Below are 14827 nucleotides of genomic sequence, written 5' to 3' on the forward strand. Positions count from 1 at the left end.
AGAGGTAAAAAATAAAAAAACAATAAAATGGGTTAAAGATGAGATATAATAAAGTTAGAGGGAGTGAAGAGGAAAGACAAAGTTTTTTTGGTGTAGGCTTTGTCCAACCACAAAACTGTAGTTGAGGGGACATTTATCACCAACTCAAAAAACACAAAACTGTACCAACCCAGCTGTGTTTTATTATATATATATAGGGGAGCGTTTAAGAGACATAAGTAAAAACGTATGTAAAAACAATCATTTTTCAAAATATGGGTTAGAATTTTTGGATTGATCTGATTTTTTGTGAGGATGATCTCTATGATGAGAAGATAGTCCTCACAAAATTCAGTCCAATCTAAACCTTCTAACCCTATCAAAAGTGATTTAGAGTGTGGACCGTCGATTTTTTACCAATAATTTGTAAACCACTTTGGTTGGATTTAGAAGTTTCAGATTGGGCTGATTTGTTGTGAGGATGATCTTCTCATCATAGAGATCATCCTCACAAAAAATCAGCTCAATCCGAAACTTCTAACCCTTATTTTGAAAAATGTTTGTTTTTACATATGTCCCTTGAATGCCCCCCTCCCCCATATATATATATTTCATTGTAAAGTTTTTCTCATTCATTATGATTCATGGGTTGATAACCCCAAATTTCTGCTCTCTTTGTAAAAATAATGGGGAACCTGTGAATCACATCCTTGGTTCATTGTTCTTTCACTTCGGGCATTTGGTATCACTTTCTGTCTCTCTTTCAAGTGGATTGGGTGCTTCTTAACACTGCCTTGGGGCTTTTTGTCGAGTGGAATCACAATGTTCTCTTGAACAAAAAAATATACCTTTGGGCCATCCTTCCATCTATGGTTTGTTGGGGGATTGTGAAAGAAAGAAATAGGAGAGTGTTTTAGGGAGAGGAAAAAATGCCTCAACTAGTGATCTTGGAGATTTTGGGGATGTTATTTTATTAGTGCAAGTTATGCAAGGATTTTGACGGGGTCTTCTTCGAGAACTTTGTCTTCAAGTGGGAGGAGTTGTGTTGCTTGTAATTTCTCAAGGATTTGGCTAGCCTTGAGACAGGCTTGCTATATTTTTGGTGTTTGCTTCCTTTTCTTTCCTTTTCCATTGTAAGGGGGCCATGTCGTCCTCCTTTTCTTTCATTATGCTTTTAATGAAATTTATAAAAAGAAAAAAAAGAAAATTCATACCTCTATTTTTCTTTGTTACATGGCTGGGAAAACCATTTTTTTGTTGGGGCAAGAATTGATTTATCGCTTGAATCCAGTTTGTTTAGTCAAGATTTTAGCTAGTAGAGGGGTGTAGATGGCAAGCACTCATTGGTAAAGTGTGCAATGTGAGAAATCTCACGACAAAGGACAGCCTAGGAGTTTCAAGCCCTTATGTTCTAATTTCAATGGACAAAGGTGACAGATGAAGACAAATTTAGAGAACTTAATCCATAATAGGTCTAGAAGCTTGAGTTTCTTATTCACCATCCGTATCAAGGGCTTCTGAAATTTTCAAAGCAATACCTATAACGAAAAGAAGACCATAACAGAGTACTTTCTTTGGAAATATGAAGCTCTTTGGTAGTAGTTTACTAAATCGACATTTGAAATCATGTTACCAAACTTCACTACAGATTTGTAGAGCCGTCACACTTACACTCAGCTATTCTGCCAAGTTCCACCTCTGAGGAGGGTTATTGTTGGTGCACAAAGTATGCACTCAATCTAGTTGGACATGTGGCACTTCGAGTTGTATGCATTAGGTTCCCTGAGAGTCATTAAAGGACTTGCACATCTCGAGTCTGGGCAATATTTATCTTGAGATCAGATGTTGCACATTGACCGAGCATCGCACATTCTGGGGTCGGATGCCACATATCCCAAGGTTCGAATACAGTGTCTTGCCTTTCGATGTCCATGTGGCACAATATAGAAGATAAAAAAATTAAAATTGGAATCTATCTTAGAAGGAAATATAGTTAGAAGAGGAGATCTGTCCAATTTAAAAGGAAATAGGGTTGGAAGGGGAGTGAACTCCTTGATTCAAGAAGGGATTGTTGCAGTCTTTAGCCTATGTGTTTTATGTATTTAAAGTGCTCTTTTCCCATAGGGGAAGGGGGACCCAAAGAGGCCAATGCTTGTGGAGAATGGTTTGTACTATGCTGAAGATGATTGGATTTGCTCTCTTGAACCCAGGGACATAGATGCTGTTTTAGGCGATGAACCTTATAAAAAATGTTCCCTTTTCTTCTATTTTTCAATTTCTGTGCATGTGATGATTGGACTGTCAAAGATTGAGATCATCTCGATGCAGAAGTAACCCAAAAATCCAACCCCCAACAATCATAATCATTTAAGTCTTATATCAAGAACTTTTTTGTCAACTTGGTTGTGAAGAACTTACTTTATTAATTATTGCTATCTTGTTTTGTGTGGGAGCAAGTCGGAAAGCATGTGAGAGACATAGCCATCCAAACTGATTTATTATCAATAGTCATGGGATGATCATGATAGGGTGATCTTTTTATTGATGGATATTCTTATAACACTCAGTCCCTATAGGATGAGAATCAATGACATGGGTTCTAGTTCTACATTAAGAATTCAATTATTGTGTAGTACATTACAGTTTATACATTATTAGTCTGATTTTGGGTGCTACTTGTAAATTGCAAACTTTCAAAATGGGTCTCTTTATCATAACGAGGAAAGTGAAGTTTGCACTATTTCCCCACATTTATGTATAAATGAATGAGCACATTATGTAATTATTCTTCTTAGAAAAGATGTCCCCAGTTGAATTTTTTATATGGATTCCCAGTACTTCCATTTGAATCATTGGAACTGCAAATTGTGCCACAATTTTATCACAGGCCATTAACTGTTGTATAAACAATATTCTCATGGACATTACCCTTATCATTATTTTGTGGGTTCTAGTGATTTGCGCAACTTGACTTTGTGTTGTCATGGTTTTTCGGATTGATTTAAGCTCTTTTGAAAGCATAGTTGGTTATACAAGTTTTTGCTTGATTCAAATAAGCTTTCCATACAGGATAAAACAAGAGGGCTTTGATTGCCACGCCAACTTTTGCTAAAGCCACCCCAAGATGCTTGCTAGTTCTTTAGTGATTTACATATGAATTGGGGTAGCATTAGAAAAAGTTGGTGTGGCATAGAATCTCTCTAAAATGACTTATTTTGTTCAATTGCCTGTCTTCTAATCCAATTAGGGGGCTATTAATCAGTGACATAATCTTTGATGCATCAATGTTATTTGATTCTCATTTCAAATATTTCCATTGTTATTTTTGATTCATATATTAACATAATCGGAATCATCGACATATTTTAACTGGAATCTGCTTTCCACTTCTTAAATGTAGCTTTCTGGATTTGTATAATCCTTTATTTTTGGGATAATTTATGCAGGGACAACACTTTGTTTACTCTTGTTTCATTATACATTGACTTTTACTTTCATCCGTGTTGGATATACATACATACATATGGGCTGAGTTTGGGCATTTCATGGGAGGTGTGGAGGACGATGAGCCATGCTCAAAACGTGTGAAATTGTCCTCAGGTGAATTTAGGAGCGTCCCCCAAAACAACTTTCTCACGGAGCCTTTTATTGTCTCTTTGGGAGACTCAATGGCTCGACCTCTAGTGCCCCAAGGGGATGAAGAGATGGTTGGTTCTAAAGGAGTTATCAAAAGAGTAGAATTCGTCAGGATCATAACCAAGGCATTATACTCTCTTGGTTATGAAAAGAGTGGGGCCCTTCTAGAGGAAGAGTCGGGAATACCCTTACACTCCAATTTCGTGAATTTGTTTAGTCAACAAGTGCTTGATGGGAGGTGGGACGAAAGTGTGGCAACATTGCATAAAATTGACAAGTTGGATGAAACCACACTGAAGTCAGCTTTGTTATTGATATTTGAGCAGAAGTTCCTTGAGTTTCTTGAAAAGGAAAGAACCATAGACGCTTTGAAGACTCTGAGGAATGACATTGCACCTATTTGCATTAACAAGAACTATGTGCATGAACTTTCTGCCTGCATTGTGTCCCCTTCTCAGCGTCGAGATATCAAGAGTGCAAAGTCAAGGTCAAATCTTCTGGAAAAATTACAGAAATTTCTTCCCCCTACTGTTATGATACCTGAAGGAAGATTGGAACATTTAGTTGAACAGGTTCTTAAAGTGCAATATGAAGCTTGTGTTTTCCACAACTCTTTGGATAGTGTACCGTCGTTGTACTCAGATCATAAGTGTGGAAGAGATCAGATACCTACCCAAACATTACAGGTCAGTGAGTTATATTTACTTGAATATTTTAGTTTCTTGTGCCTAACATTCTACCTTTGGTTCCCACTTCTGTGTGTATTTTATAGTCATTTGTTACACAAAAGAATTCTAGCTTGGTTTATTCATTTGCAAAATCAACTCACGTGGTTCGTTAAAACTAAGTTTACAAATATTTATATTTCAATTCAACGATAAAATCTGGATTGGAATTTCTCATTTTATATTTTGCGTAAAGATCTCTTTGAGCTGAATGTTTTGCCTAAAATTGGCTGAACCTATAAACTATTGACTGTACAACTCACTCGTTCACTAAGTGGACTGTTTCTACTCACTGAATGTAAGTAAAAGAACTTGAAAATTAGCAGCACATTTAAATGTGCACATACTGTAAACTGGCATCAAACTGTTGTATAGTTCCAATAATAAGTTGTACTTTAGCTGAATCATTCCCAAAGAATAGAACCATTTGATGAAGGTCATAAATTATGTAGGACATGGGGCATAGAATAGGTTTTATTTAAGATCTATTTTCATAAGTCATGATTTGCAAATGTAGGAAAAATAGGGCTTTCATAATCCATCAATTGTTTCCATTGCACCCGTGCTCCAATAATCAAGGTGCACATCTTCTCATTTTACTCGGTGTGTTTGTGGATATGGTTTTAGCTGATGAAATGGACAGGATAAGGTCAGAAGGATTTGACATCCCACATTAACCGAGAAGACTGCAATTTGGCTCTCGTCTTGCAAGATGAAGGGGAAGAGGACGAAGATTCAGTTCCAAGAGAGGAAGAGGGAAAGCAGAGGATGATAGGGACAGAAGAGATCCCCCCCATGTGGGGGAGAAGTTGGGGCTATAGTTAAGAGCATGCCATATAATTCAGAAGCACTAGAGAAGACACGCAAATTAAGAGTGCATTAGGTAACTAATATGCCTTGAGAGGGCAATCAGCTATGGATAAAAACGTATCAAGTAACTAATATGCGTATGCAAAGATGAACTCTTGGGAAGAAAAATGAGTATGACTAAGAACGCATTAGGAAATCCATAAGCATGTGAGAGGACCAGCGTCTGAGAAAGCGGGTGGCTATGCCTAATAGCAGATCAAGAAGCCATTAAGTGTTTGAGAAGACGGTCGCCTAGAAAGCATGCAGTTATGGCTAAGAATGTGCAAATGAGCGTCTGCGAAGATGGGCGCTTGTGAGAACAACAATAATGACTTGTTGGATTCATCTAGCCATGTTAGATGGGCATTGTGAGAATATATTGGTGACCTGCTGGATCCAGGTGCTGTATCTCCATCCATTTGTTTAATGTTGTCCCATTCTTCCTCATCCTCAAAAGCTCTTTCCAACCAAAAACTTTGATTTGGGTTGGTAAATCAAGTAGGAGTCTTCAAAATGAACTAATAACTTTTTGTGGCGGATACGATTTGGCATAAAAGTGTACCTTTCCTTCCCTAATGTTTTATCCCTCTCTAAAAATTCCCATTCCCCATAAGCTCGGTTAATATATTATTCATTATTCCTTCTTCAAGTCGTCTCACATTTGCTTTTTTTTTTTTTTCCCCAACAAATTTCTTCCAACTTTGAGACATTTTGGAATTCTTCCTTTGCACCATTTCTTTTGTTAACCTCTCTTCCAAGGATAACCTTTCGGATTTGAGCAAAAATCACATTCTTTTTCAACGCATCCAAATTCCTCTCTATGTCAAGCTTTCCTTTATGGCTTTAATCTTACAAAGAAAGTACACACCCACTCAACCCTCAAATGAGGTCGATCATCGTTCTTCCACTTTAATGAAGTTTGGCCAGATACCATTAGGGATATAGAGCAATTCTACTGTGGAAATCCTTAAAATGTGGGCATGGTTTGAAACAGGTATAGGAATGGTAAAATGATGCCCCAAGGATTGGTCATTTCACTTGGAAAATGTCCAAAATCGCTAACCATTATTTGTCTACTTTTAGGGTGCGAAGCAAATCAACCTTAAGAGAGAGGTATACTTAATTTCATATCGGGAAAGAGAGGAGAAACTCCCATACTTTTACAAGCTCCTTAAATCCCTTTCCCCATCTGACCTATTCTATCTCGACTGTTAACCCGGGGAATTGTTCCTCTCCCGTTGTTTGAGCCATCCACTTGAAATAACTCATCAGGATGGGAGATCCATAAGCTTTTTACAATCCACAAACTCCAAAATCCCGTATGATTCTTGTCACATTGCTACCCCTTCTTTTCCAAAGACAAGAGAAACATCCACATGCCTACAACATTGCCTTCATTTGAAAATTGAGATTTATAACTACCATCAGAAGGTCCATAAACTCCTTAGAAACCCAATAAAAATCCTTGGAAATGCATTTACACAAGATGGACTCTGAGCCGACTCTAAGTTGTCCTCCATTAAGATCACATTTTTATCCCACAATATTACAATATCACTTGTCGTGCCTGTAGCCCGAAGGTCACACCAACCCACCACCTTGGAATTCCAAAAATCCAAAATGGTTCCTTTATTCAAACTCTCATGCACTGTTTCTTGCAAAATAACTATATTAGGCCACCACAAATTTTGTCAAGCATTTCACCGCTATTACTTTTTTTCTTTGTTTCCTAGGTCTCTAATGTTTGAAGCCGAAGATATCATTTTCAACTTTATTGGCTACCACAGGACCTTGTCCTTTGCTTGCCCATTGTCAACAAGAAGTCTCTAATTAACTTAAGAAATTTCAACTTCTTTGGCTATGATAGACTTCCTATCTCTTATTTTGAGTTTGAGCCATGGGCTTCTCCCTACTTTAAACATATCATATTTAGGGGACACTCACATCCACCTTGTGATCTTATCCTCTTTTTTTTTCTTCATGTTTTTCAACTGCATCACAAGTTGGTTTCCCTTTGGCTTATTTTCTACCTTCACCAAGGAGAGGAAATGGTCATCTATGATGCTCGTTTCTTCTTTATTGCATTTTTTTAACCTATTATGCGTCTGATAATAGCCAACAATCTATCTAACTTACTGGAAAAGGAGATATTGTGATATGACTTTATTCATGATGATTGTCTTCAACCACGAATATGTTCGACTTTCATTTCTTAATTTGTCAGATCTCTCATCATGATTACCTCTAATCACCCCCTTATTTTGGCTGTAGATAATGAAAAATCATTGGGATTGTTATTTGAAAACAATAATGTTAGGCTCTCCCAAGTAATAACCATTTATTTCTCTTCCGAGAACTATGATCTGATAAGTCATTACAATTTTTCAATCTGAATTGAGTTCTCATTATCACCCGAAGTACACGAATTAAGACCCAAAATTGTCTGATCATCCACAAATCAACCCCTCCCACCTACAAATGTTTCCCAAAATTCTAGCCAATTATTGAACTAGGATGTAAAATTGTTCCGAAAATTGGGAAATAATATAACACAAACTAAAAAGAAAAGTAGAGTTTTTGAACCCTGTTAATTCAATTGGGATTTAGGAATGTAATTCATTAAGGGGAGAAGAAATCAAATAAGAGCTGTAAATGTAACCATAATTTGAGGTGTAAAGGCCTGACTTGTCCCTCATAGTAGAATCAAGAAAATCATTTAAAAAAGTGACATTGTTACCAAAATGAGAAACACTGGGCAAAGTCAATAGTTCTTAGAAATAGTAAAAAACCATGGCTTCCTCCTTTCCGTGCTTCCGCATCCCATGCTTTTGGTCATTGCCAACATCTTCAATCTTGCCAATGCTAGATTTTCCCGAATGTTTTTTGAAGGTGACATCTTAAATTGAAACTTCTTGAATGTATGCTTTAGCTGAATCAACATATATAAGTTATGCCCTGTCCACATCCACAGCGACATAAAATGTTTGTCCCTATCCTATACTAATTAAATCATCTACCATAAATTTGATTATGTAGAAGACACGTGGATTCCACATTTAATGTGTACAATTGCATTCCTTGTCCCCTCAAATGTGCTAAGGCCACCAATGCTTAAAAATAACCTTGGTATCCTGCTCCACAGTCCATTGCATCCTAAGAAGCAAATTTGACATTGCCTCTTTTTATCTATAGTTAATCTTCTATTACTCTCAAAGGGTATAAGAGAAATTGGTTTGAGACAATCAAAATCCTCAACATTACTGTTGAGATCCCCCCCCATGGAGAAAACTTTTTCGAGAATTCGTACATGATTGGTAACCTCTCGCAACTGAAGGCCTTCGATATATTTCCACAATGAACTGAAATGATATTGCATGACCCTATCTTACCACCAAATTCATCCCCAAGCTCTAAAACATCCTTGTTACTCAATAGTAAGCTTGTTTGAATTGGATTCTCGAGTACAATGCATTTACCTTGAAAGGACCAATCTGGTCATTAACTCCCCATTGGCTTGCTTTATTACCTTTTGGGAAAAAGATGACCTTATTGTTGTCAATTTGAATGATCTTATTGTTTTTCCATAGTTCTGGTTCCTCCAGAGGAGAAAAGTGTCCTTCGAAATGATTTCCCCCCATTATCTTTTGTTACATCTTTGAGAGTTAAAGAAGTCCACTCAAATTCTTCCAATGTTGAGAGAACTGTTTGCCTTGCCTATTCTTCTATTTATCTGTAGACATGGATGTCTCAAACTTAAAGTTATTAGCTTTCAATAATAGTTTAGATGGATCTTTAAGGGGGAATCGACATACCCTCTCTTCTTGATGAAAATCGCTTTATAAATAAAAGGCAGATGCTTACTCCTTTTCAAATAGAGGTTATTTGAAATAAATAAGGGCTCCCCTGCCGGTTATTTTTAGAGCTTGAGGGGCCTTAGGCAATGTGATCTCACTTTATTCCTTTTTATCATAATGGTGGAAGCTCTTGAGAAAATGATGTCCAAGTGATAGAGGTCTTCCTGGATATTTTGACATTCTAATGGGTTATGAATATCTCCATTTATAATTTGCAGCCACTTTTATGTTTGTGAGTTTCTAAAGGTGAGGTGAGATATTTAAGGGTTTTGCTACACTATTAAGAGACAATTTTAGGGTTTGGAATCAACTTGGATAAGAACAAAATTTTTGTAGGAGGTGAGAATTTGGATAGGCTAATAGTTTGGAATGTGATCTTGGAACACTTCCTACAATGTATTTAGGCCTCCCCATAGGTGCTAAATATAGGTATAAGGCTGTTTGAGATCTTCTTGTTGATGGTGTTGGTAGAAGAGTTGCTTTTTGGAAGTCTTGTCCAAAGGAGGTAAGGAGGTGTTGATAAAGATACTATAGTTTCCTTTGTATTCTTAAGAGAGTGGGAGGGAGAGGAGATAAGAATATCTTGGAGATTATCATTGCTCAATAGTTGTGGAGATATGGGTAACAAGATACTAGCATTGAGAGGTAAGTGATTGCATGTAAAAAGGGCACTAAACTATGGGTGGGATGGTAAGCTCGTTTCCATTTTAGGACTCTAGTTTATTGAATGGAGTTTCAAATGTGTTCTCCAAGTTAAAGGAGACATTGCTTCATTGGGTAAGTTGTTAAAGGGACATGGAGAAAAGAATGCCAATTTCCAGAGATAAGTAATTGTGAGTAGAAAGGGCACTAGACACTAAGGGTGTGTTTGTAAGTGGGAGTTGGAGTTGGAATTGGTGGATTTTGTTGCAATTCCTAAAATAAACTTCAACGTTTGGTTGTCCGTGGGAATTCAGTTAAGGAATTGTACACAACTTCAACTTCGACATTTGGACAACCAACTTGGAATTGGAGTTGATAGATTATTATTATTATTTTTAATAAATAATCTACATTTAGACCCATGACTTGAAAGTTGCATTATAGTATGTCAATCAACTCATCTATGGGTCTAATCACATAACTCTTACTCAAAATAAAATAAAATAGTAAACCCTCTCAATAAAATGAAACAACATTCGTTATTCAAATAAAATAGTAAATCCTACCAATTAAATGTAAAATTGTCCAAAAATAAATGATCCAATGTTCCTTATTCAAGTAAAATAGTAAATCTACCAGCTAAATGCCCAATTGGCAAAAAAGTAAATAATAAATAAACTAAACAATGTTCCTTATTCAAGTAAAAAAATAATATTACTAATGAGATCCACACTTAGCAATCTTCAATCATCATCCGTCTTGGTTTAAGTGCATCTTTAGCCAAGTCTATTTCAAGTTCATGTTTGTCATGTCCATAAAAACACGTGCAAAACCTTCATCTTTCGAAATTATCTCAAATGCCTCGATCTTTACAACCACGTCGATAAATGTTATATTTTCAATCCCTTTTGTTGCCGCATCCATCTAAGATGTCATTGAATCTTTATTACATGCTTTGACGCATTTGCAATCTTTTCCATGCCATCCATGACATTAACAAAATCTTCATGTAAGACAGAGATGCTCTGTCGATTTCTTTTGCTCTGTTATTCTACTTGCGAATTAGATTCTCCAACCGGGATGGATGGTTGACTCCTTGCACCAAGATTATCTATATTTTCATCTTCAGTAAGATCGATTGGACAAGTGTCTTCATCTAACATTGGCCTTGTCGCAATACCAACCCCTATGGAAATGTCACATCCCAAAATATCAGCCCACTCTTCGTATCTAAGCATCCGTTTTCCCTTATATTTTTCGATGCTAGGCCTTTTCTGTAATCACTTTTGATGGGGTTAGAAGTTTTAGATTGGGCTGATTTTTTGTGAGGATTATCTTCTCAACATAGAGATCATCCTCCCAAAAAATCAGCTCAATCCGAAACTTCTAACCCATATTTTGAAAAATGATTGTTTTTACATATGTTTTTTACTTATGTCCCTTGAACTTTCCCCTATTAAATTATATATTAAATTATAATATAAACTATAAATTATATATAATGATTATAATTATATTAAATAGGATTTCTACATGTTTTTTGATCCGTTGATTTCTATATGTTTATATATATATACTAAAGTTTTCCCGTGCCTACGTCATGGTGACACAGTCATTCTCTTTGGGATTAAGGAGGTAAAAAAGTATAGGGGTATTATTGGAAAAATGCAATAAAGTTTGTAGGGTATTATTAAAAAAGAGAAGAAGAAAGATAATAAAGTTGGATGAGTATTTTTGGTACGGGAGGAATAAAAATGAAATAACTTTGAAATTGTTCATGGAGATTTGTGTAGGATTAATTTCAACCCTTACGTGGGGGATAAACATTGGGATGAGAACCACTGCATGGTACAAGGTGCTAGTACGCTTGATGCATTTGAAGGTGCAGGAGTGTCGCCTTCCTCATATGATGAGAACAAATGTCTGCAAACATATTCTAAATTATGAGGGCTCTATTCCCATCAAAATACAAAAGATTACCACAAACAAATAAAGCAAAGGTTCATAAATTAAAATTTCCTTTAAAAATCCAATTCATTCTCCGCACGCTTTATTCCATAAAAATAAAGAAAATTTCCACAACCTCAATAAAAAAAAGGATCAAAGATTGCCAAAGGATACCATTGTCAAGGGTAATTGGGAGTCTTCCAATAAGTTCTTTGATGAGAATATAGATGTAATGAGAGCTAAAATCTTAAGTACATCAAAGATTGCAATACACGTTATGACAGGAAAAACAATGAGAGCTAAAATCTCAACTACACATAGGGAGCAAATGAGTTTCTTAACTGAATTTTTCAAGTTCTGTTTGTGAATAAAATGACAAATTTGGCTAAACAAAACTTGATTTATTCACAAACATATTTTTTTTTCATTTTCAAATTGGAGCCTCTTATTTTGGATGTATATATCATCATCATCATCAAGAAGTATGAGTCTCATCCATCCCAATATATATGATGAGAACAAACTGGTTGGGACACCAAATGTTTCATTGTGTAGGTTATGGTGTTGACCTCATACGATTGGAAATCTTAGAGTTCTAGCATATACCAGTGTATAATACATGTATTAATTACATAAGTGCTAAAAAGTTCACAATGTTTAGTTTTGGAGTGATATTGAGTGTACCATGAAGGATCCGTGTTAATAGTTTTGAGAGCATTTGCAGCACAATTGTTTTGGTCCTCTTTTTGAATAGCTTGTAAAGGCAAGACATCGAGGAATATAGGGATTTATTTGAGTATAACCACTACCTCCCCTAACCTCTTGTGAAATATTGCATAGTCAAAATATGAAGCAACTATGCTCAATTAGCTTTAAGGATAATCTCACATACTCGTCCCCCAATCTGGACTAAAATTACACTCACAAATTAAGAAGGAAAAGAATAAAATATCATCAATGGAGAAGATCAGACAACCCTATTTTCAAATTGATTGACATAATCAGTATCACCTTGAGTTTGATACCATGATAGCTCTCCAAATAAAAATAAAAATTAGAGATGATACAATCTATCTATAGGATCTTTAGCAAAAATTGAATGAATTTGTTTACAAAATTGAGCGAATCATCCCTGATTTTGAGAGTAGCGGTCGGGGACCGGAGAGAAAGAACTATTCTAGAGGAGGAACTTAATCGCATTAATGGAACGTACGGAATTGAGGAGAGGTACGAGCATTTAGAATCCGAGAATAGTCAGGAAATTCGAAGTTATAGGGACGGGGAGAGCAATGAGTTGGTGGTAGTCGCCCCCTTGGAAATGACAAGGAGCTTACTCAGACCACGAACGGATAAGGAAGTGGTTAGGAAGGAGAAGAGGTAGGTTGTTTCTGGGTGCGATGGGTCTTCCTTGGTTTTCAATGTCGCTTAGAGTCTTATCTTGGAATGTTAGAGGGTTGGGTGATAGGAGAAAAAGGGCAGCAGTGAAAGCTTTTATTAGAAGTATAAATCCCCTAATTGTTACACTTCAGGAATCGAAATTAGATAAATGTGACGACAAAATCATTAGGGAAATTTGGGGGAGAAACATTGATTGGATAGCCCTCCCGGCTATTGGTTCAGCTGGTGGGATTCTTATGATGTGGAAAAAAGATTTGATTCAAGTGGTAGACTACTTGGTAGGGGCTTTCTCAGTCTCTATCTTATGCAATTACAGGGATGATGACTTTCAGTGGGTGTTCTCAGGGATTTACGGGCCAACCATCAATAGGGAAAGAGAGCAATTCTGGGAGGAGCTTGAAGATGTCGCAGGTTATTGGGAGAAACCTTGGGTGCTGGATGGGGATTTCAATGTTATCAGATTTACCCATGAGAAGAATAGGGGCTTAAATATCTCTAAGGGCATGAGAAAGTTCAATGATTTTATTGGAAGACATTGCCTAATGGACCTTCCTCTTTTGGGTAGACGATTCACTTGGTCTAATAATCAAGGTGATACAAGGATGTCTCGATTAGACAGGTTTTTGGTTGATAACATATGGAGGAAAAGTTTCAAAATGTGATTCATTCGGCGAGTCCTAGCCCAGTCTCTGACCACACTCTTATCGTCCTGGAAGCTGGACACCCTAGAAATTACCCTCTTCCTTTCAGATTTGAGAATGTGGTTAGTCCAACCCAACTTTGTAGACCTTATTAGGAATTGGTGGAATGAGTGCCCCTCCTTAGGGAATCCAGGCAGAGTATTCAAGAATAAGCTCAGGTTTTTGAAGGAAAAGCTCAAGGTATGGAACAAAGAGGTCTTTGGAAGAATCGATGTGAAAAAAAAAGGAAATTTTGAAAGACATTGACATCTTGGACAAAAAGGAGGTAGGAAATTTGAATTTGGAAGAAAGAGGCAAAAGAACGGAGTTGAAACTGGAATTCCAACGAACGGCGCTTATGGAAGAGATAAGTTGGAAACAAAAATCGAGGATCAAATGGTTGAAAGAAGGGGATAACAACACAATTTTTTTTCACAAAGTGGCCAACTCGCATAGAAGAAGTAATCAGATTGATAGATTGCACATCGAGAACACCATGGTGGTAGGAGAAGAGGAGATTAGGGAAGGTGTGGTAGGATATTACAAAGATTTGTACAAGGAAAAGGAACCCTCAAGACCCCGGTCGGATAATCTGGAGTTTAAAGCGTTAAATCAGGAAGATAGGTTGTGGTTAGAGGAGTTCTTGCTTCGATGAGTGGGGATAAGGCGCCGGGGCCGGATGAATTTTCTATGGAATTCTTCAAACATTGTTGGGAGGTTGTCTCAAAGGACTTCATGGAAGTCATTAAGGAGTTGGAAGATAAGAAGTGTTTGGATTATAGTTTTAACAGTACTTTTGTGGCCTTAATCCCAAAGAGAGCAAGGGCGGACAAGTTAGGGGATTTCAGACCCATTAGCTTGGTGAGCTCGGTGTACAAGATAATATCCAAAGTGCTTGCGGCACGGTTGAAAGTAGTTCTCCCCAAGCTTATCGAAGACGAGCAAGGGGCCTTTATTAAGGGGAGACAAATTCTTGATGGAGTTTTGATGGCTAACGAGTGTATTGACTCGAGGATCAAAGACAAGAAAAAGGGAATGATAGGGAAAATAGATTTGCAGAAAGCTTATGATCATGTGAGTTGGGATTTCTTAGAATATATGATGGGGAGAATGGGTT

General features: G+C 36.8%; 1 protein-coding gene across 1 annotated transcript in view; it reads left to right on the top strand.

The window, feature by feature from the left end:
• Positions 1-14827, top strand: part of LOC147388069 (WD repeat-containing protein 26 homolog) — a 39463-nt gene that overhangs the window by 12245 nt on the left and 12391 nt on the right. Inside the window, exon 2 of the mRNA XM_086421084.1 lies at positions 3426-4301. Within this exon, the coding sequence (XP_086277210.1) occupies positions 3525-4301 (777 nt within the window). The 5' untranslated portion in view covers positions 3426-3524. The remainder of the gene's footprint in view (positions 1-3425; positions 4302-14827) is intronic.

Source organism: Akebia trifoliata, chromosome 13, assembly GCF_017979445.1.
Source record: "Akebia trifoliata isolate Shusen 1 chromosome 13, ASM1797944v1, whole genome shotgun sequence".
In the NCBI taxonomy this organism is placed as follows: Eukaryota; Viridiplantae; Streptophyta; class Magnoliopsida; order Ranunculales; family Lardizabalaceae; genus Akebia; species Akebia trifoliata.